At 43.2% G+C, this 27,525-nt stretch overlaps 1 protein-coding gene across 1 annotated transcript; it reads left to right on the top strand.

The window, feature by feature from the left end:
- Positions 1–815: 815 nt before the first annotated feature.
- On the top strand, positions 816–25,905 carry LOC124136050 (deleted in malignant brain tumors 1 protein-like). The gene is made up of 10 exons (XM_046501816.2): positions 816–964; positions 12,243–12,316; positions 13,095–13,330; positions 15,415–15,528; positions 15,722–15,844; positions 16,715–16,893; positions 18,534–18,733; positions 19,932–20,129; positions 24,428–24,732; positions 25,534–25,905. Exons 1-10 carry the CDS (start codon positions 878–880, stop codon positions 25,719–25,721), a joined length of 1,704 nt encoding a protein of 567 aa, XP_046357772.2. The 5' UTR covers positions 816–877; the 3' UTR covers positions 25,722–25,905.
- Positions 25,906–27,525: the final 1,620 nt, after the last annotated feature.

Here is a 27,525-nt window from a genome sequence, read left to right as displayed (position 1 = left end):
ATGGAGGATGAGTTTTTTATTTCCACAAATTTGTGAGCTGTGGTTTTTTCCTCCAAAAATCCGGGTTAGAACTGATCTCTGCAACCAGTGTGTCGTGAGAGGCGACTAACTGGATCGGGTGGCCAGGCTGAAACACAATTGTAGTATTGTGGCCAATGATTGTAAAACAACAAACAAACAAACACAATTGTAGTATTGTGGCCAATGATTGTAAAACAACAAACAAACAAACACAAATGTAGTCGTGCGGGTAATGGTTGTTAAACAACAAACAAACACAATTGTAGTAGTTTTGGCTAATGGTTGTTAAACAACAAACAAACAAACACAATTGTAGTGGTCTCGCTAATGACTGTTAAACAACAAACAAACAAACAATATTGCAGTGGTGCGGCTACTGACTGTTAAACAAAAAAAACACACCATTGTAGTAGTGTGGCTAATGAATTTTAAACAACAAACAAACAAACCGAATTGTAGTTGAGCTACAAATGATTGTTAAACAACAAACAATTGTAGTTGTGTGGCTAATGATTGGTTGACAACAAACAACCAAACACAATTGTAGCAGTTTGGCAACTGGTTGTTAGACAACAAACAAACAAACAAACACAATTGTAGTGGTGCGACGAATGATTGTTAAAAAACAAACAAACACAATTGTAGCTGTAGAAGTGTGGTGAATGATTGTTAAACAACAAACAAACACAACTGTGATGATGCGGCTAATGATTTGTAACAACAAACAAACACAACTATTGTGGTGCGGCTGATAATTAAAACCTCGGCCGGTGCCATATGTTGTGTCTCACGACTGTGGTACTTAAGTTGTAATTCGATCTCGTTCTGTGATAAGACGACCTGAGTTGTGGACCGCATGTGTGTCACATTGTGTCCTGACAGCATGACCAGCACCGCGGTATGGGCGCTGATCAGCTGCATTGTGGGTGTAGCCCGGGGGCAGGTAGGTGTCCGAAATATTCTATACAGACCACCAACAACAGATATAGCCACGTCGTACATGCAGTGAGGGATAGTGTTGAAAAATTGTGAAATGCGTTACAAGCATGTCATTTGGTACAATGATTGCTCAATCTGTAAGAAGTTATTTTATATGGACCCAAGCTAAATTATCCCCCCTGGTGGCCATGTGACCTACAAAGCCAATATGGCCGCCATCGTTTACATATTCGGTAACATTCCGCTCCCAAATGACGTAGTATCTTGAGACCTGATCAGTCCTACTTCCCATTGATAGATAGGGTCTCTTATATACTCCACTACTACCAATATACATATACACCATATCTCCCCAACTGTCGGTGTCCTGGTCCTAGAGTACACACAGCATATCTCCCTAACTGTCGGTGTACTGGTCCTAGGGTACACACAACACATCTTCCCAACTGTCGGTGTACTGGTCCTAGAGTACACACAGCATATCTCCCCAACTGTCGGTGTCCTGGTCCTAGGGTACACACAACACATCTTCCCAACTATCGTTGAACTGGTCCTAGAGTACACACAACATATCTTCCCAACTGTCGGTGTACTGGTCCTAGAGTACACACAGCATATCTCCCCAACTGTCGGTGTCCTGGTCCTAGAGTACACACAACATATCTTCCCAACTGTCGGTGTACTGGTCCTAGAGTACACACAACATATCTCCCCAACTGTCGGTGTACTGGTCCAAGAGTACACACAGCATATCTTCCCAACTGACTGTGTACTAGTCCTAGAGTACACACAACATATCTTTCCAACTGTCGGTGTACTGGTCCTGAAGTACACACAACATATATCCCCAACTGTCGGTGTCCTGGCCCTTGAGTACACACAACATATCTCCCAAACTGTCGGTGTACTGGTCCTAGAGTACACACAACATATCTCCCCAACTGTCGGTGTCCTGGTCCTAGAGTACACACAGCATATCTCCCCAACTGTCGGTGTACTGGTCCTAGAGTACACACAACACATCTTCCCAACTGTCGGTGTACTGGTCCTAGAGTACACACAGCATATCTCCCCAACTGTCGGTGTACTGGTCCTAGAGAACACACAGCATATCTCCCCAACTGTCGGTGTACTGGTCCTAGAGTACACACAGCATATCTCCCCAACTGTCGGTGTACTGGTCCTAGGGTACACACAGCATATCTCCCCAACTGTCGGTGTACTGGTCCTAGGGTACACACAACACATCTTCCCAACTATCGTTGAACTGGTCCTAGAGTACACACGGCATATCTTCCCACCTGTCGGTGTCCTGGTCCTAGAGTACACACGGCATATCTTCCCACCTGTCGGTGTACTAGTCCTAGAGTACACACGGCATATCTTCCCTACTGTCGTTGTCCTGGTCCTAGAGTACACACAGCATATCTTCCCACCTGTCGGTGTACTGGTCCTAGGGTACACACAACACATCTTCCCAACTGTCGGTGTACTGGTCCTAGAGTACACACAACATATCTTCCCAACTGTCGGTGTACTGGTCCTAGGGTACACACAGCATATCTTCCCAACTGTCGGTGTACTGGTCCTAGGGTACACACAGCATATCTCCCCAACTGTCGGTGTACTGGTCCTAGAGTACACACAACACATCTTCCCAACTGTCGGTGTACTGGTCCTAGAGTACACACAGCATATCTTCCAAACTGTCGGTGTACTGGTCCTAGAGTACACACAGCATATCTCCCCAACTGTCGGTGTACTGGTCCTAGAGTACACACAGCATATCTCCCCAACTGTCGGTGTACTGGTCCTAGAGTACACACAGCACATCTTCCCAACTGTCGGTGTACTGGTCCTAGAGTACACACAGCATATCTCCCCAACTGTCGGTGTACTGGTCCTAGAGTACACACAGCATATCTTCCCAAATGTCGGTGTACTGGTCCTAGAGTACACACAGCATATCTTCCCAAATGTCGGTGTACTGGTCCTAGAGTACACACAGCATATCTTCCCAAATGTCGGTGTACTGGTCCTAGGGTACACACAACACATCTTCCCAACTATCGTTGAACTGGTCCTAGAGTACACACAGCACATCTTCCCAACTGTCGGTGTACTGGTCCTAGGGTACACACAACACATCTTCCCAACTATCGTTGAACTGGTCCTAGAGTACACACAACATATCTTCCCAACTGTCGGTGTACTGGTCCTAGGGTACACACAACACATCTTCCCAACTATCGTTGAACTGGTCCTAGAGTACACACAACATATCTTCCCAACTGTCGGTGTACTGGTCCTAGAGTACACACAACATATCTTCCCAACTGTCGGTGTACTGGTCCTAGGGTACACACAACACATCTTCCCAACTATCGTTGAACTGGTCCAAGAGTACACACAGCACATCTTCCCAACTGTCGGTGTACTGGTCCTAGGGTACACACAACACATCTTCCCAACTATCGTTGAACTGGTCCTAGAGTACACACAACATATCTTCCCAACTGTCGGTGTACTGGTCCTAGAGTACACACAACATATCTTCCCAACTGTCGGTGTACTGGTCCTAGGGTACACACAACACATCTTCCCAACTATCGTTGAACTGGTCCTAGAGTACACACAGCACATCTTTCCAACTGTCGGTGTACTGGTCCTAGGGTACACACAACACATCTTCCCAACTATCGTTGAACTGGTCCTAGAGTACACACAACATATCTTCCCAACTGTCGGTGTACTGGTCCTAGAGTACACACAACATATCTTCCCAACTGTCGGTGTACTGGTCCTAGGGTACACACAACACATCTTCCCAACTATCGTTGAACTGGTCCTAGAGTACACACAACACATCTTCCCAGCTATCGTTGAACTGGTCCTAGGGTACACACAACACATCTTCCCAACTATCGTTGAACTGGTCCTAGAGTACACACAACATATCTTCCCAACTGTCGGTGTACTGGTCCTAGAGTACACACAACATATCTTCCCAACTGTCGGTGTCCTGGTCCTAGAGTACAAACAGCATAACTTCCCAACTGTCAGTGTACTGGTCCAAGAGTACACACAGCATATCTTCCCAACTGTCGGTGTACTAGTCCTAGAGAACACACAGCATATCTTCCCAACTGTTGGTGTCCTGGTCCTAGAGTACACACAGCATATCTTCCCAACTGTCGGTGTACTGGTCCTAGTGTACACACAGCATATCTTCCCAACTATTGGTGTCCTGGTCCTAAAGTACACACAGCATATCTTCCCAACTGTCGGTGTCCTGGCCCTAGAGTACACACGGCATATCTTCCCAACTGTCGGTGTCCTGGTCCTAGAGTACACACAGCATATCTTCCCAACTGTCGGTGTCCTGGCCCTAGAGTACACACGGCATATCTTCCCAACTGTCTGTGTCATGGTCCTAGAGTACACACAACATATCTTCCCAACTGTCGGTGTACTAGTCCTAGAGTACACACAGCATATCTTCCCAACTGTCGGTGTACTGGTCCTAGTGTACACACGGCATATCTTTCCAACTATTGGTGTCCTGGTCCTAGAGTACACACAGCATATCTACCCAACTGTCGGTGTCCTGGTCCTAGAGTACACACGGCATATCTTCCCAACTGTCGGTGTCCTGGTCCTAGAGTACACACGGCATATCTTCCCAACTGTCGGTGTACTGGTCCTAGAGTACACACAACATATCTCCCCAACTGTCTGTGTCATGGTCCTAGAGTACACACAACATATCTTCCCAACTGTCGGTGTACTAGTCCTAGAGTACACACAGCATATCTTCCCAACTATCGGTGTACTGGTCCTAGAGTACACACGGCATATCTTCCCAACTGTCGGTGTACTAGTCCAAGAGTACACACAGCATATCTCCCCAACTGTCGGTGTCCTGGTTCTTAGAGTACACACAACATATCTTCCCAACTGTCGGTGTCCTGGTCCTAGAGTACACACAGCATATCTTCCCAACTGTCGGTGTCCTGGTCCTAGAGTACACACGGCATATCTTCCCAACTATTGGTGTCCTGGTCCTAGAGTACACACAGCATATCTTCCCAACTATTGGTGTCCTGGTCCTAGAGTACACACGCATATCTTCCCAACTATTGGTGTCCAGGTCCTAGAGTACACACAGCATATCTTCCCAACCGTCGGTGTCCTGGTCCTAGAGTACACACGGCATATCTTCCCAACTATTGGTGTCCTGGTCCTAGAGTACACACAACATATCTCCCCAACTGTCGATGTACTGGTCCTGGAGTACACACGGCATATCTCCTCAACTGTCGGTGTCCTGGTCCTAGAGTACACACAACATATCTTCCCAACTATTGGTGTCATGTTCCTAGAGTAAACACAGCATATCTTCCCAACTGTCGATGTACTTGTCCTAGAGTACACACAACACATCATCACAACTATAGGTGTCCTGGTCCTAGAGTACACACGGCATATCTCCTCAACTGTCAGTGTACTGGTCCTAGAGTACACACAGCATATCTCCCCAACTGTCGGTGTCCTGGTCCTAGAGTACACACAACACATCTTCCCAACTATCGGTGTCCTGGTCCTAGCGTACACACACCATATCTTCCCAACTGTCGGTGTACTGGTCCTAGAGTACACACAACATATCTTCCCAACTATCGGTGTCCTGGTCCTAGAGTACACACAACATATCTTACCCACATGTCGGTGTCCTGGTCCTAGTGTACACACAGCATATCCCCCCAACTGCCGTTGTCCTGGTCCTAGAGTACACACGGCATATCTTCCCTACTGTCGGTGTCCTGGTCCTAGAGTACACACGGCATATCTTCCAAACTGTCGGTGTCCTGGTCCTAGAGTACACACAACATATCTTACCCACATGTCGGTGTCCTGGTCCTTGTGTACACACAGCATATCCCCCCAACTGCCGTTGTCCTGGTCCTAGAGTACACACGGCATATCTTCCCTACTCTCGGTGTCCTGGTCCTAGAGTACACACGGCATATCTTCCCAACTGTCGGTGTACTGGTCCTAGAGTACACACAACATATCTCCCCAACTGTCTGTGTCATGGTCCTAGAGTACACACAACATATCTTCCCAACTGTCGGTGTACTAGTCCTAGAGTACACACAGCATATCTTCCCAACTATCGGTGTACTGGTCCTAGAGTACACACGGCATATCTTCCCAACTGTCGGTGTACTAGTCCTAGAGTACACACGGCATATCTCCCCAACTGTCGGTGTCCTGGTTCTTAGAGTACACACAACATATCTTCCCAACTGTCGGTGTCCTGGTCCTAGAGTACACACAGCATATCTTCCCAACTGTCGGTGTCCTGGTCCTAGAGTACACACAGCATATCTTCCCAACTATTGGTGTCCTGGTCCTAGAGTACACACAGCATATCTTCCCAACTATTGGTGTCCTGGTCCTAGAGTACACACGCATATCTTCCCAACTATTGGTGTCCAGGTCCTAGAGTACACACAGCATATCTTCCCAACCGTCGGTGTCCTGGTCCTAGAGTACACACGGCATATCTTCCCAACTATTGGTGTCCTGGTCCTAGAGTACACACAACATATCTCCCCAACTGTCGATGTACTGGTCCTGGGTTACACACGGCATATCTCCTCAACTGTCGGTGTCCTGGTCCTAGAGTACACACAACATATCTTCCCAACTATTGGTGTCATGTTCCTAGAGTAAACACAGCATATCTTCCCAACTGTCGATGTACTTGTCCTAGAGTACACACAACACATCATCACAACTATAGGTGTCCTGGTCCTAGAGTACACACAACATATCTCCTCAACTGTCAGTGTACTGGTCCTAGAGTACACACAGCATATCTCCCCAACTGTCGGTGTCCTGGTCCTAGAGTACACACAACACATCTTCCCAACTATCGGTGTCCTGGTCCTAGCGTACACACACCATATCTTCCCAACTGTCGGTGTACTGGTCCTAGAGTACACACAACATATCTTCCCAACTATCGGTGTCCTGGTCCTAGAGTACACACAACATATCTTACCCACATGTCGGTGTCCTGGTCCTTGTGTACACACAGCATATCCCCCCAACTGCCGTTGTCCTGGTCCTAGAGTACACACGGCATATCTTCCCTACTGTCGGTGTCCTGGTCCTAGAGTACACACGGCATATCTTCCAAACTGTCGGTGTCCTGGTCCTAGAGTACACACAACATATCTTACCCACATGTCGGTGTCCTGGTCCTTGTGTACACACAGCATATCCCCCCAACTGCCGTTGTCCTGGTCCTAGAGTACACACGGCATATCTTCCCTACTCTCGGTGTCCTGGTCCTAGAGTACACACGGCATATTTTCCAAACTGTCGGTGTACTGGTCCAAGAGTACACACAGCATATCTTCCCTACTGTCGGTGTCCTGGCCCTAGAGTACACGAGGCATATCTTCCCAACTATTGGTGTCCTGGTCCTAGAGTACACACAACATATCTCCCCAACTGTCGATGTACTGGTCCTGGAGTACACACGGCATATCTCCTCAACTGTCGGTGTCCTGGTCCTAGAGTACACACAACATATCTTCCCAACTATTGGTGTCATGGTCCTAGAGTAAACACAGCATATCTTCCCAACTGTCGATGTACTTGTCCTAGAGTACACACAACACATCATCACAACTATAGGTGTCCTGGTCCTAGAGTACACACAACATATCTCCTCAACTGTCAGTGTACTGGTCCTAGAGTACACACAGCATATCTCCCCAACTGTCGGTGTCCTGGTCCTAGAGTACACACAACATATCTTCCCAACTATCGGTGTCCTGGTCCTAGAGTACACACAAAATATCTTACCCACATGTCGGTGTCCTGGTCCTTGTGTACACACAGCATATCCCCCCAACTGCCGTTGTCCTGGTCCTAGAGTACACACGGCATATCTTCCCTACTGTCGGTGTCCTGGTCCTAGAGTACACACGGCATATCTTCCAAACTGTCGGTGTACTGGTCCAAGAGTACACACAGCATATCTTCTCTACTGTCGGTGTCCTGGCCCTAGAGTACACACGGCATATCTTCCCTACTGTCGGTGTCCTGGTCCTAGAGTACACACAGCATATCTTCCCAACTGTCGGTGTACTGGTCCAAGAGTACACACAGCATATCTTCCAAACTGTCGGTGTACTAGTCTTAGAGTACACACAACACATCTTTCCAACTGTCGGTGTCCTGCTCCTAGAGTACACACAGCATATCTTCCCCAGCTGACGGTGTGTGGGTCCTAGAGTACACACAACATATCTTCCCAACTTTCGGTGTCCTGGTCCTAGAGTACACACAGCATATCTCCCCAACTGTCGGTGTACTGGTCCTAGAGTACACACAACATATCTTCCCAACTGTCGGTGTACTAGTCCTAGAGTACACACACCATATCTTCCCAACTGTCGGTGTACTGGTCCTAGAGTACACACAGCATATCTTCCCAATTGTCGGTGTACTGGTCCAAGAGTACACACAACACATCTTCCCAACTGTCGGTGTACTGGTCCAAGAGTACACACAACACATCTTCCCAACTGTCGGTGTACTGGTCCTAGAGTACACACAGCATATCTCCCCAACTGTCGGTGTACTGGTCCTAGAGTACACACAGAGCACACGGGTTGGTTAGGACAACCCAGAAGGACCTGCTAGTGTTTTACTGTGTATTTACGCAAAAGTGAGATATATTCTATCATGTAATTTACATACCCGTCGTAAATTATCCTGAAACTACTTCCTGATACATTTGTGTGTATATGTTTCTCAGTATGCTTTTGTCTACATACTCCCTGGTACTTATTTTGTTTACAGTTACTGGTATGTTATTGTGTGTGTACTCCCTGTATATACTGGTATATATACGCACACACATAAGCACCCTGGAATATTATTATGTGTATTGTACCTTTTATGTTATTATGTATATATTCTCTGGTATGTTAATTTGTATGTATAGTCTCCTCTGTATGCTATGTATGTTTTCCTTGGTTTGTTATGTATATATTCCCTGGTGTGTAACTATATATACACCCTGGTATGTCATTGTGTACACACCCTGGTATGTTTTCTTGTATACACACGCTATTGTGTTATTATATCTGCCAGCGGGTATGCACGCCATATATGATAATCCTAGGTGCCTTCTAAGCATGTATACTGTGGCTTAACAATTATGTCGAAGACAGATCACATTGAAATTGAAAAAAACGCTGTGGCCAGGTAGGGTAGCCTAGTGTTAAAGCGCTCGCTCGTCACGCCGAAGACCCGGTTCAATTCCCCACATGGGAACAATGTGTGAAGCCAATTTGTGGTGACAAACGTCGAAACAAGATCAGGGCGAACCGGGATTCAAACATAGGTTTCTGGCGTGCCGAACGGACGCAACTCTGCACAGCGCATTGCGGCGCCTTTGATTACTTGGCCACACGTGTCCCCTATTTCCCACCAAGAACATTCATTCATTCATTCATTCATTCAAACTAGTTATCATGATATGTTATCATGTTTCCACAATGTTTACACAAGCTGGTCACTTGATTGTCTGGTTTGTTGACAGGCCGCCGTCGCATGGTAGGAGTACTGCTGTGCAGCGTCACGCAGTGCATACTTACTTTCTCATGCAAATTGTGTGAATAGCGTGTGCTACCTACCAGGACATTCTTTCTTGAACACCTGGTGCCACTGGTTTTCAGTGGTCCATTCATATAGTTTTCACAGCTATTTGTCCTTCACGCCAAGTGGAATCTGTGTCGACTGAAAATCTAGGCTGGTTATTCTCTTGCATTGACGTTATATCTTAATCGTGTTTACACAGCCTGGTATGTTTTCATGTTTACACAACCTGGTATGTAATCATGTTTACACAACCTGGTATGTTATCATGTTTACACAACCTGGTATGTTATCATGTATACACAACCTGGTATGTTATCATGTTTACACAACCTGGTATGTTATCATGTTTACACAACCTGGTATGTTATCATGTTTACACAACCTGGTATGTTATCATGTTTACACAAGCTGGTATATTATCATGTTTACACAGCCTGGTATGTTATCATGTTTACACAACCTGGTATCTTATCATGTTTACACAACCTGGTATGTTATGACGTTTACACAACTTCGTATGTTATCATATTTACACAACCTGGTATGTTATCATGTTTACATAACTTGATATGTTTTCCTGTCTACACAAACTGGTATGTTATCATATTTACACAACCTGGTATGTTATCATGTTTACACAACCTGGTACGTTATCATATTTACACAACCTGGTATGTTATCATGTTTACACAACCTGGTATGTTATCCTGTTTACACAACGTGATATGTTTTCCTGTTTACATAACCTGGTATGTTATCATATTTACACAACCTGGTATGTTACCATATTTACACAACGTGATATGTTTTCCTGTTTACACAACCTGGTATGTTACCATATTTACACAACCTGGTATGTTACCATATTTACACAACGTGATATGTTTTCCTGTTTACATAACCTGGTATGTTATCATATTTACACAACCTGGTATGTTACCATATTTACACAACTTGATATGTTTTCCTGTTTACACAACCTGGTATGTTACCATATTTACACAACCTGGTATGTTACCATATTTACACAACGTGATATGTTTTCCTGTTTACATAACCTGGGATGTTATCATATTTACACAACCTGGTATGTTACCATATTTACACAACTTGATATGTTTTCCTGTTTACACAACCTGGTATGTTACCATATTTACACAACGTGATATGTTTTCCTGTTTACATAACCTGGTATGTTATCATATTTACACAACCTGGTATGTTACCATATTTACACAACTTGATATGTTTTCCTGTTTACATAACCTGGTATGTTATCATATTTACACAACCTGGTATGTTACCATATTTACACAACTTGATATGTTTTCCTGTTTACACAACCTGGTATGTTATCATGTTTACACAACCTGGTATGTTACCATATTTACACAACTTGATATGTTTTCCTGTTTACATAACCTGGTATGTTATCATATTTACACAACCTGGTATGTTACCATATTTACACAACTTGATATGTTTTCCTGTTTACATAACCTGGTATGGTATCGTGTCTACGCAACCTGGTATGTTATCATGTTTACACAACTTGATATGTTTTCCTGTTTACACAACCTGGTATGTTATCATATTTACACAACCTGGTATGTTATCATATTTACACAACTTGAAATGTTTTCCTGTTTACACAACCTGGTATGTTATCATGTTTACACAACCTGGTATGTTATCATGTTTACACAAGCTGGTATGTTATGACGTTTACACAACTTGGTATGTTTTTATGTTTACACAACCTGATATGTTATCATGTTTACACAACTTGGTATGTTATGTTTTACACAAGCTGGTATGTTATCATGTTTACACAACCTGGTATGTTATCATGTTTACACAACCTGGTATGTTATGACGTTTACACAACTTCGTATGTTTTTTATGTTTACACAACCTGATATGTTATCATGTTTACACAACTTGGTATGTTATGTTTTACACAAGCTGGTATGTTATCATGTTTACACAGCTAGTATATTATCAAGTTTACACAACTTGGTATGTTATAATGTTTACACAAGCTGGTATGTTATCATGTTCACACAATCTGGTATGTTATCATGTTTACACAAGCTGGTATTTTATCATGTTTACACAAGATGGTATGCTATGTTTTACAAAACCTAGTATGTTATCATGTTTATACAACCTGGTATGTTATGTTTTACACAACCTGATATGTTATCATGTTTACACAAGCTGGTATGTTATGTTTTACACAAGCTGGTATGTTATCATGTTCACACAAGCTGGTATGTTATCATGTTTACACATCCTGTTGTGTTATCATGTTTACACAAGCTGGTATTTTATCATGTTTACACAAGCTGGTTTGTTATCATGTTTTACAAAACCTGATATGTTATCATGTTTACACAAGCTGGTATGCTATGTTTTACACAACCTGGTATGTTATCATGTTTACACAACCTGGTATGTTATGTTTTACACAAGCTGATATGTTATCATGTTTACACAAGCTGGTATGTTATCATGTTCACACAATCTGGTATGTTATCATGCTTACACAAGCTGGTATGTTATCATGTTTACACTACCTGTTGTGTTATCAGACAGATGGGGACGTCCGTCTCGCAGGAGAGAGCTCCAGGAACAGGGGGAGGTTAGAAGTCTTCTACAACAGCAGGTAACAGTTGTCATGACGACTCTGTATAGTTTCTAGTGCAGTGACAACTTTTATCAGCTCGAGTATAGCTTCAAGAGCAGTGACAATTTTTATCAGCTCGAGTATAGCTTCAAAAGCAGTGACAATTTTTATCAGCTCGAGCATAGCTTCAAGAGCAGTGACAACTTTTATCAGCTCGGATATAGCTTCTTGAACAGTGACAACTTTTATCAGCTCGAGTATAGCTTCTAGAGCAGTGACAACTTTTACCAGCTCGGATATAGCTTCTTGAACAGTGACAACTTTTATCAGCTCGAGTATAGCTTCTAGAGCAGTGACAACTTTTACCAGCTCGAGTATAGCTTATAGAGTAGTGGCAGCTTTTACCAGCTCGAGTATAGCTTATAGAGTAGTGACAACTTTTACCAGCTCGAGTATAGCTTATAAAGCAGTGACAACTTTTATCAGCTCGGGTATAGTTTCTAGAGCAGTGACAACTTTTATCAGCTCGAGTACAGAGCAGTGACAACTTTTACCAGCTCCTGTATAGCTTCTAGAGCAGTGACAACTTTTATCAGCTCGAGTATAGCTTATAGAGTAGTGACAACTTTTATCCGATAAAGTAAAGTCTCCAGAGAATTGCCAACATTTCCCAGCTAGAGTACAGTTTCCGTGGAGAGAACAGATCTGTAACAGTGTAAATCGTTAGTCCACTTCTGTGTCTGACACAACATGAATCAGATTATGAAGGAAGACTACAGTGACACTGGAGTCCTAACATGTCTTTATCCCCTGACAGATGGGGATCCGTCTGTGACGACAGCTTCGACGTGGACGCTGCCATCGTCGTGTGTCGTCAGCTGGGGCTGCCCACGTCACGCCCCAATATCGAAATTAAAAGACCCGGTCCAAGTTTCTATAATCTGGATGACGTCAGATGCACGGGCAACGAGGAGGCGTTGGGAGATTGTCAACACAGAACTTGGGGCACCTCAGACTGCTCAGCTGAAGAACACGTACTCGTTGCATGTGCAGGTGAAATTGGAATCCTGATTTTATTATTCAAAAAGGAAAGGGCAAAAGAAATTATGTGGATAAGGTATATGTCATGCAATACGGCGTCCATGCACAGGTCAGAAGGTCCAGCACACCACTTTTAAAAGAATCAAGTAATGTTCAAGATTCGGTAACGGGCATGCCCATTGAAGGCAAGTCGTGATATGGCTGAAATACTGCCGATGTGACTTTAAACTGTAACTCACTCACTCTCATTGAAGCAACATTAGATAGCCAGCAACGGCAACACCCAGGGAAACCAGCAACAGCAACATTTAGGAACCATCCACAACAACATTAGGCAGCCAGCAACAGTAACATTCAGGCAAAGCAGCAAAAGCAACATTTAGGAACCATCCACAACAACATTAGGCAGCCAGCAACAGTAACATTCAGGCAAAGCAGCAAAAGCAACAGTCAGGCAACCACCAACAGCATCACTCAGGGAAACCAGCAACAGCAACCTTTAGGAACCATCCACAACAACATTAGGCAGCCAGCAACAGTAACATTCAGGCAAAGCAGCAAAAGCAACAGTCAGGCAACCACCAACAGCAACACTCAGGGAAACCAGCAACAGCAACCTTTAGGAACCATCCACAACAACATTAGGCAGCCAGCAACAGTAACATTCAGGCAAAGCAGCAAAAGCTACATTCAGGCAACCATCAACAGCAACAGTCAGGCAACCATCAACAGCAACAATCAGGCAACCATCAACAGCAACATTCAGGCAAACCAGCAAGAACAACATTCAGGCAACGAGAAACAGCAACATTCGGGCAACCATCAACAGCAACATTCAAGCAACCATTAGCAGCAACATTAGATAGCCAGCAACAGCAACATTCAGGCAAAGCAGCGACAGCAACATTTAGGCAACCATCAACATTAGGCAGCCAGCAATAGTAATATACAGGCAAACCAGCAACAGCAACATTCAGGCAGCCATCAACAGCAACATTCAGGCAAAGCAGCAAAAGCAACATTCAGGCAACCATCAACAGCAATATTCAGGCAGCCATCAACAGCGACATTCAGGCAACCATCAACAGCAACATTCAGTCAGCCATCAACAGCGACATTCAGGCAACCATCAACAGCAACATAAGACAGCCAGTAACAGCAACATTCGTACAACCATCCACAGGATCATTCAGACAAAGGGTGGGCTATTACACCTTGGTGTGCTAGAGACACGATAAGAGATGATATCATCCCTCAACACCGGTCATGGCACCTCGTCTGATGACCATGAAATCGGTTCAACTGACGAAAACCAGACCCTCTCCATCAAGTTTTCACCTCCACAAGGATCATGTGGCTCAATGGTATCGCCTTGCCTTCTTCCCCTAGACACGTGTCCTGCAATGGTTGCGGACAGAATCTGTGCCTCTTCCGTTTTGCAAATGATTTGGTTTTGCCAGCGGAGGTGGTCAGTCAGTGGAGAGCCTCACCAGATCTCGGGAGGGCAAGCCCATCCGCATGAAGTCTGTCACGAACTACCGCCTCCGTGGTCTAGTGGTAGAGCGTCCGCCCGAAGAACGAAAGGTCCGGATACCAAAAGACGTTAAAAAATGTACTTGTTGTTACCCTGCCTGGCGTTCGGCATCAAGAGGCCAAAACAAGGACTGGTCGGCTCGGAGTCTGTATACAGTGTGGGGTATTCATGTTAAACTGCGGCATGGTATCTCAGTGGGCTATTCCTATAAATCGGCATCAGTCCGGACTAGTACAAGCAGCCACACACACACACGTCGCTATATAAGTGCAATAATATTGGACGCGACTTTAAACCCCATTTCACCTCGCCTGACCTGTCATGAACCAAGTAGACATCATGAACCCTGGTAAACAGTAGACCAAAAAGTGCAGACCTAAATCATCTGTATTATCGTAGCCAGCATTTGTAAACGGACAAATGAAAATAACAATACTATTTGACACGCATCACAGTGTCTTTAAGCACGAGCATTTTACCAGCTCTGCAAATTACTTTGACTGTGCAGAACGTAGTATTTGTCAACTACCATATAAACATGTTTTGCTTGATTTCTTCCCAGCTGACCCGTGTAAAGCTGACTCCTGTGCTGTGGGCGGCGTGTGTCGACATGTGATGGACAGCAACTACATATGTGACTGTATACCCGGGTACACGGGCACCCGATGTCAGACGGGTGGGTTATCTTATTTTCTTTCACATCTGATAAAAAAATTAATCTAATAATCAATAAGTAATATACGATGTCTTAATGATCACGTGTCCATCCTATGTCTGCAAAACGAGTCTTTCGGATATTAATGTTTGTGAATTTGGAAAAGAATGGGAACAAATAAGTGAGATTAAAATGTGTTGACTCTTGTTGTTAGACGTGGACGAGTGTGTGAGCGCCACCAACGGGTGCAGCCACTCCTGCGTCAATACCCCCGGGGCCTACCACTGTCAGTGCCCGGATGAGCTGCAGCTTGGAGCGGACAACCACACGTGCTATTGTAGGTGACTTCTCTTGTTTCAAAATATTTTGTTTCGGTGAATCCAAACTGACAATGTTACATTATTCTTTGTGTGCATGTCTTGTTCATCTGCAGGGCGGTCGGTTGGCCTAGTGGTTAAAGCGTTCGCTCGTCACGCCGAAGAGCCGGGTTCGAATTTAGACATGGGTACAATGTGTGAAGCCCAATTCTGGTGTCCCCCGCCGGGATATTGCTAGAATATTGCTATATTTCCATGATGGCAGTGTGAACAGAAGACGTCGTCAGTTACGATACATAACGGTTTATTCATTGTAACCAGTTAATACATTGTAACCGGTTCATACACTGTAACCAGTTAATCCATTGTAACCGGTTCATACATTGTAACCGGTTCATACATTGTAACCAGTTAATACATTGTAACCGGTTCATACATTGTAACCAGTTAATACATTGTAACCCGTTCATACAATGTAAACCGGTTCATACATTGTAACCAGTTAATACATTGTAACTGGTTCATACATTGTAACCAGTTAATACATTGTAACCCGTTCATACAATGTAACCGGTTCATACATTGTAACCAGTCAATACATTGTAACCGGTTCATACATTGTAACCGGTTCATACATTGTAACCGGTTCATAAATTGTAACCAGTTAATACATTGTAACCGGTTCATACATTGTAACCAGTGTAAGCGTGGGTTGCTGAAGACATATTCTACCCGGGTCCTCACGGTTCTTACTCTCGTATACCAGCTGTGAATACACACATGTACCTTCTGAAGATACTCTGATGTACCAGCTGTGAAGCCGTGTCTTGTGTTGTGTCCATTTGCTTGTAGTCTCTTGTGTTTGAACGTGTGCGTGTGTCTGTCCCTAGCTGAAGGTGTGCACGTGTCCTGCACGTCCCAGAATATGCAGGTGGAGTTGGACAAACGACATCTCCTTGGTCTACATGGACGGTACTTGACGTTGTGGGACAGGACATGTTCTGCCACGGACACGCCCACCCACGTGTATGTCACAGTGCCGCTGGAGGGGTGTGGCACTCGGGTCACGGTAAGGTTTTTCTTGTCTTTTTTTTGTTGTTTTTTTTACAAAAAAACCATCACCATTAGCGACGTCGTTATCATCATCATTATCGCCGTCATCTGAGTGCTCCTTTGGATTAGGCAGCAGTCATCTTTAACCTCATTATCTTACAATTAAAGTTTTCAAAGAAAATATTGACGATATCATTTCGGGGAATATTATACCGGAATTGTAGGTGTGAATTGCCAAGTTGAGGCCGTTGTAATCATTCAAGTTAGTGTAACACGGTAGTATATATCGTTTCAATGTAGTAAATAGTGTGACTACGTATTATGTTGTGTGACGAGTGAGTGAATTCGGTGTAACAACGAGGAAAGCACGAATTGATGCAGGTCTTAGACGTTTACCACTTCGGTGAAACCCACGAGCAGGGATATGGTGCTGACAAAGCTAGAAACGTAATCAGGGCGAACCTGGATTCGAACCCACAATCATAGGTTTTTGGTGTAGCCAAGGGACGCAACTCTGGACAGCGAATTGCAGTGCCTTAGACGACTGGGCCATCTTGCCTCCAGAGTGACAATGTAGTATAAAGCGTGACAATGTTATACATTTATCGTGAAAATGTAGTGCACATTATGCCAACGTCTATAGCGTGACAATATAGCATGTAGCGTGACAACGTAGTATATAGTGTGACAATGTAGTATATAGTGTGACAATGTAGCTTGTAGCGTGAAAATGTAGCATGTAGCGTAACAATTTAGTATATAGCGTGACAATGTAGCATGAAGCGTTACAATGTAGCATGAAGCGTGACAATGTAGCATGTAGCGTGACAATGTAGTATATAGCGTGACAATGTAGCATGTAGCGTGACAATGTATTATATAGTGTGACAATGTAGCTTGTAGCGTGAAAATGTAGCATGTAGCGTGACAATGTAGCATGTAGCGTGACAATGTAGCATGTAGCATGAAAATGTAGCATATAGCGTGAAAATGTAGCATGTAGCGTGACAATGTAGTATATAGCGTGACAATGTAGCATGTAGCGTGACAATGTATTATATAGTGTGACAATGTAGTATATAGTGTGACAATGTAGCATGTAGCGTGACAATGTAGTATATAGCGTGACAATGTAGCATGTAGCGTGAAAATGTAGCATGTAGCGTGACAATGTATTATATAGTGTGACAATGTAGTATATAGTGTGACAATGTAGCATGTAGCGTGACAATGTAGTATATAGCGTGACAATGTAGCATGTAGCGTGACAATGTAGTATATAGTGTGACAATGTAGTATATAGTGTGACAATGTAGCATGTAGTGTGGAAATGTAGCATGTAGCGTGACAATGTAGCATGTAGCGTGACAATATAGCATGTAGCGTGACAATGTAGCATGTAGCGTGACAATGTAGTATGTAGTGTGAAAATGTAGCATGTAGCGTGACAATGTAGTATACAGCGAAGAAGTTCTCAGGTCAGATGTTTCCATGGTTACACCCGATCTCTCTCTACTGTCTGATGCTGTAACAAAACCAAGGATTCATCATCCATCCTCCCTTGAATGTTTGCAATCTCAATATGTGTAATAATACAGAAAATAATGAGATGGTCCCTGTTTTATTTTGTCATCTCACCTCTTATTTGTCCGACAGCAAGACGGCGATGCATTTGTCTACGAGAACCAGGTGCAGTCGCACACCGTACCGGTGCAGGGATTGGTGACGAGGGTGAGGGACGTCAACATCACGGTCCGCTGCTACTACGGCAGCAACATCACAGCAGGGAACTTCTACGTTGTCGACACCGGCGAACTGCACTTCACCGACCACGAACAAGGCGTCTACCAGATCAGGTGCGGAGGTTGCATATACAGATCTAGTATAGGTTTGGACATTTTCAAACATGTCAAACAAATCAACCAATACTCAATACTCATCAATCCATTAATTAATCCATCAACAAGTCAATCCATCCATAATCATCAATCCATGCAACCATTAATAATCACCAATCCATCAATCAATCAATCCATCCATAATAATATTCAATCATCCATTCATCAATAATCATCAATCAATCCATTAATAATCAATAATCAAATCCATCATCATAATAATATTTTTATATTTTAAGGTCAATATGAACATAGTGATAGAGAAAGAATCGACTCAACAATGCTGTCAAGAAAAACAATTTATAATTGCATAACTGAAATGTGTAGATACACGCTAGTTCCTAAAATGTCAATATCGTTAGGTGGGAGCTCCCATCTCAGCTACCCCCAAAATTGTACAGTTGTTTCACTCTTTCTATAAGTAGGGGCGGCGGGGATGTGGAGCGGTTAAAGCGTTCGCTTGTCACGGTGAAGACACAGGTTCGATTCCCCAATATTTGCTTAAAGCGGCGTAAAAACATACTCACTCACACACCAGAAGTATATCAACCATCCTAATGTAATATTAAATACACTATGCCATTTAGAAAACGTTGTTGTTCGTTCACATAAGTGACTTAGCCGTGTGAATATGTCCTGTGCCCTTGTAGTGATACAGGATCTGGTAAGGCCACGTGATGTCCAGTGTGTGTGATAACGGTTCCACAGTCTTGTAATGGTGCTTGGAACTATGTGAAAAACCTGCCGAAGATTATTCTTCTGTTTGCTGGCGGCCGATGGCGTTGTTGCGTTGGACGTCCGTCATGATTCATTGTACACTTTAAAATTGATGTAAGATTGTGATGGCATGCGAATGAAATCCCAACGTTTTCAGAGCTCAACATGCTCGTGCATGTCATGTTGGTGTGTTTCGGCGCTTGGCTCTCAAGTGGTGGTTTTCTTTGCGATTTTTTCACCAAATTTAGGCTGTACCTCATTCTTTCCACATAAATGCAGAAATGACCAATTCATTTTTTATATTAATGTCTCACTTGTGTTTTTTTATATCGCTGATCAGGTAAATATGTTAGGGAGAGGGCTATCTAAGTTGTAAAAAATTGTGCCTGATCCAATTCCTTGTGAATGAAATATGCTTTAAACAAGTTGTTTATTCCAGCATGGATTTAATTCACAACGGCGTGAAGTACCGACCCAACAACACCGACCCTCTGACCGTGGAGCCTGGCGAGAAGCTGTCAATCAAACTGTCTCTCCATAGCAACGACTCGCACCTTCAGGTGTTCGCAAGGAACTGCAAGGCCACGCCCACTGATACAACACACACTACAGAACAGTACCTTGTGGTAGACAATGGGTAGGTGAATACTCCTTCTGTAGACTGTGTTAGACAATGGGTAGGTGAATACTCCTTCCGTAGACTGTGTTAGACAATGGTTAGGTGAATACTCCTTCCGTAGACAGTGGTAGAAAATGGGTAGGTGAATACTCCTTCCGTAGACAGTGGTAGACAATGGGTAGGTGAATACTCCTTCCGTTAACTGTGGTAGACAATGGGTAGGTGAATACTCCTTCCGTTAACCGTGGTAGACAATGGGTAGGTGAATACTCCTTCTGTAGACTGTGTTAGACAATAGGTGGGTGAATACTCCTTCTGTAGACTGTGGTAGACAATGGGTAGGTGAATACTCCTTCCGCAGACAGTGGTAGACAATGGGTAGGTGAATACTCCTTCTGTAGACTGTGTTAGACAATGGGTTGGTGAATACTCCTTCTGTAGACTGTGGTAGACAATGGGTAGGTGAATACTCCTTCCGTAGACAGTGGTAGAAAATGGGTAGGTGAATACTCCTTCTGTAGACTGTGTTAGACAATGGGTAGGTGAATACTCCTTCTGTAGACTGTGTTAGACAATGGGTAGGTGAATACTCCTTCTGTAGACTGTGGTAGACAATGGGTAGGTGAATACTCCTTCCGTAGACTGTGGTAGACAATGGGTAGGTGAATACTCCTTCCGTAGACAGTGGTAGAAAATGGGTAGGTGAATACTCCTTCTGTAGACTGTGTTAGACAATGGGTAGGTGAATACTCCTTCTGTAGACTGTGGTAGACAATGGGTAGGTGAATACTCCTTCCGTAGACAGTGGTAGAAAATGGGTAGGTGAATACTCCTTCTGTAGACTGTGTTAGACAATGGGTAGGTGAATACTCCTTCTGTAGACTGTGTTAGACAATGGGTAGGTGAATACTCCTTCTGTAGACTGTGTTAGACAATGGGTAGGTGAATACTCCTTCTGTAGACTGTGTTAGACAATAGTTAGGTGAATACGTCTCCTATAGACTGTGGTAGACAATGGATAGGTGAATACTCCTTCTGTAGACTGTGTTAGACAATGGGTAGGTGAATACTCCTTCCGTAGACAGTCGTAGACAATGGGTAGGGGAATATTCCTTCCGTTGACTGTGTTAGACAATGGGTAGGTGAATACTCCTTCCGCAGACAGTGGTAGACCATGGGTAGGTGAATACTCCTTCCGTTAACTGTGGTAGACAATGGGTAGGTGAATACTCCTTCCGTTAACTGTGGTAGACAATGGGTAGGTGAATACTCCTTCCGTTTACTGTGGTAGACAATGGATAGGTGAATACTCCTTCCGTTTACTGTGGTAGACAATGGGTAGGTGAATACTCCTTCCGTAGACAGTGGTAGACAATGGGTAGGTGAATACGTCTCCTGTAGACAGTGATAGACAATAGGTAGGTGAATACGTCTCCTGTAGACTGTGGTAGACAATGGATAGGTGAATACTCCTTCCGTAGACTGTGGTAGACAATGGGTAGGTAAATACTCCTTCCGTTGACTGTGTTAGACAATGGGTAGGTGAATACTCCTTCCGTAGACAGTGGTAGACAATGGGTAGGTGAATACTCCTTCCGTAGACAGTGGTAGACAATGGGTAGGTGAATACGTCTCCTATAGACAGTGGTAGACAATAGTTAGGTGATTACGTCTCCTGTAGAATGTGGTAGACAATGGATAGGTGAATACGTTTTCTGTAGACTGTCGTAAATAATGGGTAGGTACAATATACAGTTTTACCTACAAATTTCACTGACCCTTATGGGAAATATGAGGGTCCTGTAAAGTAATGAAATGGTGTCGTAAGATTTAATGATTACTTCAATTACAGAATCTGGATATTTCTTGTAAAGAATTTGGTATTATGATTATTATTCTTGTTGTGCGTCCCGTAAATGGTACTGAAGCGGGAGTCTGGCGTGTTTAACAGTTGTCTGATGCGCTCGTAAAATATATCAAGTCCCTGTAGTTTTCAAGTCACGTAGCCAACTTTTTCTATCTTCTTCTTGATAAGAATAAATACGCGGATACTTCCCAGATCGGTACTCGGTACATGTTAAACTTCATGTTTAACAAAATAGCAATAATTAACACGAATGAGGGCGTTGCGTAACTGCTGGCATTACAAGTAAACGAACCCTGTTAAGATCCGGGGTAGTACAGGTGTTCACCAACCCAAGAATGTCGTAAAGGGCGACTCTGCTTGTCGTTAGAGGCGACTAACGGGATCGGATGCACGTGGTCACGCTTGGTTGATGCATGTCATCGTATACCAATTGCGTAGATCTATGCTAACGATGCCTTTCACTTGATTGTCTGGTCCAGATTCGGGTATTTACAGACCGATGTCAATTTAGGTGGAAGGTGAAATATTGCTGAGTGCGGCGATAAACTCAAAAACTAAAACCCACAAAATACATTTAGATGTCACGTGTCCTGACTAACACACCGGTGTGGTGTGTGTCCCAGCTAAGTTGTAAAGACGGTAACTGTGCCTGTCTACCTAAACGAGTAGACAGGCGGTGGTCGATGTCTCCTAGACTGCGATTGGGTGACAGTAAATATAGAATTCATTTGTCTTCGGTATCGAATGAAAACCAACGTAGGACTACGTGATGTTTTGCAAATATTATATCTGGGATCACACTTTCTCGGTAAAGTACAAATTCTAGTACTTTTGGGGTTGAGTCCCATCCGGGATTCGAACTCACACTCTCAGATTCTGAAATCTAAACTCCAGCACACAAAGTCAGCGATTTAACCCACTCAGCTACCAAGGCTTCAACAAAATAAAAGTCAACAACTGGTAGTCTAGATCACGTACTTTGTGTACTAGATTTTTTAATTTACCAAAAGAGTGTTGTCCCAAATATAATATTTCTTACATTTGACCACTTTCTAAAAGGCGCTGTGTCTTTATAGCTGTCGGCCGTGGGAGCCGTGCCCAGATGGGGCTCAACCCCCAAAAGTTCTAAAATTTGTACTTTACCATGAAAATGTAATTCCCAATATAAGATTTGTTACATTTGACCGCTTTCTAAATGACATTGTGTTTTCATACGTGATGTAAAAGCCAAAAATAAACATCACCAGAACAGCTGGTCATAAAATATTGTTGTGTCGCAACCAATTTTCCAGGTGTAGACATGTCCCCGTGTTTGGTTTTAATTCGTATTTAAGGAGGCTACGCATGGCGTGGACTTGTACCACGTGTTTGGTCTTTGACTTGAAGCGCTGAGCTTGCTGTACAAAGTGAAAGTGGAACAATCTTAACAAAACGCGGTCTGTACATTGTCGTGTCTGGAACAGTGTACGGTGGCCCATAAGGGACATGGAGTCTATTTTTCAATATTTTGATATTTCACTTACTTTTATCGTAACCTTTTGCAAATTAACACGATTTGTCTTACAAATATGTGATAAATCATGTATAAAGAAGATACTGAATCGCTGAAAAGTGAAGCGAAAATGTCACAAACTAAAATGAAAATACAGAAAAATATTTCCACCACGGTGATAATACTCAAATATAGTTTTCTGTATTTTCATATTAGTTTTTGACATTTTCGCTTTTGTTTTTGACATTTTCGTTTTTGTTTTTGACATTTTCATTTTAGTTTTTGACTTTTTCTTTTTTGTTTTTGACATTTCCATTTTAGTTTTTGACATTTTCGCTTCACAGTTCAGCGATTCAATAGCTGCTTGAAAGTACATTTTCCATGTTTTCGGTTGCTTTTATAATGATTTATCACATATTTGTATGACAAATTGTGTTAATTTGCAAAAGGTTATGATAAAAGTAAGTGAAAAATCAAAATATTGAAAAACAGACTCCATGTCCCTTATGGGCCACCGTACCAGTGATTGACTTGAACATCGATATAAGGAACGGGAAATATGACCTTTTTAACATCACAGTGCCCATAACAATAAAAAAAATGGCTTTCACCAGGAACAATGAGTGAGTATACGTTTACCCCGCTTTTACGGCGGGGACACCAGAACTGGGCATCACACATTGTACCCATGTAGGAAATCAAACCCGAGTCTTTGGCTTACAGAGCGAACGCTTCAACCGCCAGGCTATCTCACCGTCCCTCCACCAGGAAATATCATGTGATTAACGCTATCGCGGGAACATGTCACGATACTTAATACTTGTATGACTCTAAGATGACCATTGCGATAATGGTGATAAGGTTATGCCAACTGAGATTATTATCAGATCCTGTTTAATAGTTAGGTAACTTATGATGATTCTTATTTGAAACTTTATTTAAATATTATGCGCACAGATGTTCTACTGATTCCACGTTGACCTTCAAGAACGTCAGTGACGTCACACAAGAGACCTTGACCCTGGAAACGTTCAAGTTCGACAACTCAAGCTCGATGTATTTCCACTGCGAGGTTCTGGTTTGCAATGTCACGGATCCAGACTCCAGGTGCCACCACGGTTGTCTCACCCCCGGTAGGGGGAGGAGGGATGTGGGGAGGGGGGAGGACGGCCAAGATGTGTACCTGGCGTCGCATGAGCTGGCGGTGGGGCCGGTGGAGCTGCAGAGTGGAGCTGGCAGCTCAGTGCGCATGAAGAAATCGGGTATGTCAGCGAAATGACGGGTGACGAGTTCAAATTCATTTTTAAAAGCAGCGTTGATATCGCTCCACCAAGGTCACCCAAGTTGGTACTGTGTTATCCTTTAAATCTGAATAGGTAATTAAGGTTTTATGTCGCATTAAGCGATATTCTAACAATAATACAGCGTGGGGAATCAAAAATGGTTTCGCGAACATTTGGTGTCATCACTGATTTCCAGTGATCTATTCATAGAATTTTCACCCATTTTGCCCGCAAAAATAGAATCCACGTAAAATCGAGGCTGGTTAATCTCAGGCAATGACGTTTCCGAGCACTGTAACTATATACACCTAACCCGTCTTCCTCGTCGTGACGTGGTTCCAACCATAAGGCAACTCTATGTTTGTCGTAAGATGACGGAATCGGGTGGTCAGGCTCGCTGATTTGGTTAATATGAGTCATCGTATCCAAATTGTGTGGATCGATGTTCATGATATCAATCACTGGATTGTCAGGTCCAGACTCGATTATCTACAAAGCGCCGTCATATAGCTGATATATTGCTGAGTGCGGCGTTAAAACAACAAATAAACAAACAGACAATAATAATCGATCAACGTGGAGGTATGTGAAGGAATGTTCTCAACAAGGTCTCGTTACCACTAAACAAAAGAGTTATGTACCAACTGAATTTTTCACATTACTTTAGTTAATATGACATGCCAGATTAACTCTTTCCTATGGCAAAGAGCCAGTCTTTGACCTTTTTGGGGTAGTGTACAGTGTCAGCTGGCACCTTTTCAAACGAGGTGTTTGTTTCAGACCTACCAGCAAACACCCCCTCAGACCCCGAGACGGGGAGGGCGGCGCTGACGGCAGGGCTAGCTCTCCTGGGCGTGGCACTCATCATGATCACGGTCGCTCTCTCCATCATCTTCAAGAATGACGAGGAAGGCGATGTGAAGGTCAAGGACGACGCAGAGGAAAGACTAATCAACGGAGATAAATGAAATAAAATCTTCTCTTTTTTAAAATGTTTGCAATTTCTTCCTTCTCATGTAACGGTTAAGAGCAATAATGTCAAGCTACCCTTATGAGACAGTTGAATCATGGCCCTAGTCTAGACGGTCATCCCACTCATGTGCCAAAATGCAACGGACTATGAAAATAAACAAGCAAACATACCACACAGTAGGCACGTGTCATTGTTTTAATGTTGAACTTTAGTTGATCCAGGTTGCTACGTTGAAAAACATTGTATCCCCACAGTTTCAACATGGACATTTCAATATTTGAAAATATGTTGAAATCTGAAAAGAAATCTAAAATTCAACATCTCCTAAAAACAAATTCAGGAATTCTTTAATGAAAATAAAATATATGTCATTTGAAGCAATATATTTATAGACTCTAGATTCTTTTATACCAAAAGATAATGATTTAAAGATTTAAATCCTTTTCTGAGCTACGGGAACTAATATTGACAGAAAAAATATTTTATCGAAATTGCAAGGGGACCGCGCATTTTACCTGAACATTCCAAGTGCGTATTTGGCCATTATGACCTCGGATAACGGCCGAGTGATGACGAATAAACAGACATGCGCATTGTGTGAGCGCGCTATTCTCACGCGACATGCGTGACAGGCCAATAGTGACACTGGACTCCCACGTGTGGAACGGTTCTCCAGTGTGAAGAAATGGACCTCAGTCAGCGCCCTCTAGTATCCAGCATGGTGCACCTCTGACTAGAGTTTGACCTGATTATATAGTGCTATAGAACTGTATTAATTTTGTGGGGTCTTTTGTGTGTTTGCTGATTAACGCCTCATTCAGCAATATTCAAGCTATATGACAGCGGTCTGTAAATAATCGAGTCTGGACCAGACAATCCAGTGATTGACATCATGAGCATCGATCCCCGCAATTTGGATACAATGACATGTATCAACCAAGTCAGCGAGCCTGACCACCCGACTCCGTTAGTCGCCTCTTACGACAAGCATAGTCGCCTTTTACGGCGTGTATTAATGCAATCAATATGTAACCAATATCCAACCAACAACCATCCACAATTCAACATTGTTTCAACATTGATATCTGGTGTTTATTCAACATCATTTCAACCTTGAAATCCAAACACAAATCAATGTCATTTCAACGTTTAAGCACGCCTCATTCAACGATATTCCAGCTATATGACAGCGGTCTGTAAATAATTGAGTCTGGACCAGACAATGCAGTGATTGACATCATGAGCATCGATCCACGCAATTTGGATACAATGACATGAACCAACACGTGCCTGACCACCCGATCCCGTTTAGTCGCCTCTTACGACAAGCATAGTCGCCTTTTCCGGCGTGTATTAATGCAACCAATATTCAACCAATATCCAACGAACACCTATCCACAATTCAACATTGTTTCAACATTGATATCTGGTGTTTATTCAACATCGACATTTCAACATCATTTCAACCTTGAAATCCAAACAAAAATCAATGTCATTTCAAAGTCTAAGCACGATTCAACATTGATTTAACATTAATTCAACATTGTTATGCCCGCTTGGTAAAGTCTGGAACTATAACTATAACTTATGGAACACTTAGAACAGTGTGTTCAGAAAATTATCAGACAGGTTTCATGACTGACTACAAGCCTCTCTCTGTCCGATGCAAAGCTGGACTGCTATGATGCTGTTATGCCTAATTTGAGTAACAAAAGAACTATAGACCCTCCTTACTGCGTGGGAAGGAACACGCATTTACTGCACATCTAAATACAAGATGACTGGTGGCAGTACACACG

The sequence above is a fragment of the Haliotis rufescens genome, unplaced genomic scaffold (assembly GCF_023055435.1).
Source record: "Haliotis rufescens isolate VD_foot unplaced genomic scaffold, xgHalRufe1.0.p SCAF_44, whole genome shotgun sequence".
In the NCBI taxonomy this organism is placed as follows: Eukaryota; Metazoa; Mollusca; class Gastropoda; order Lepetellida; family Haliotidae; genus Haliotis; species Haliotis rufescens.
The sequence above is the reverse complement of the archived record's forward strand: the minus strand, read 5'-3'. Positions and strand labels throughout refer to the sequence as shown.

Bases quoted from the DNA above. Each gene is read 5' to 3' on its own strand.
- LOC124136050 (XM_046501816.2), top strand. From the start codon at position 878: ATGTGTGTCACATTGTGTCCTGACAGCATGACCAGCACCGCGGTATGG. The intron at 15,529-15,721 runs GTGGGTTATCTT...TCTTGTTGTTAG, and splicing joins GGGCACCCGATGTCAGACGG to ACGTGGACGAGTGTGTGAGC. The intron at 18,734-19,931 runs GTGCGGAGGTTG...TGTTTATTCCAG, and splicing joins CAAGGCGTCTACCAGATCAG to CATGGATTTAATTCACAACG.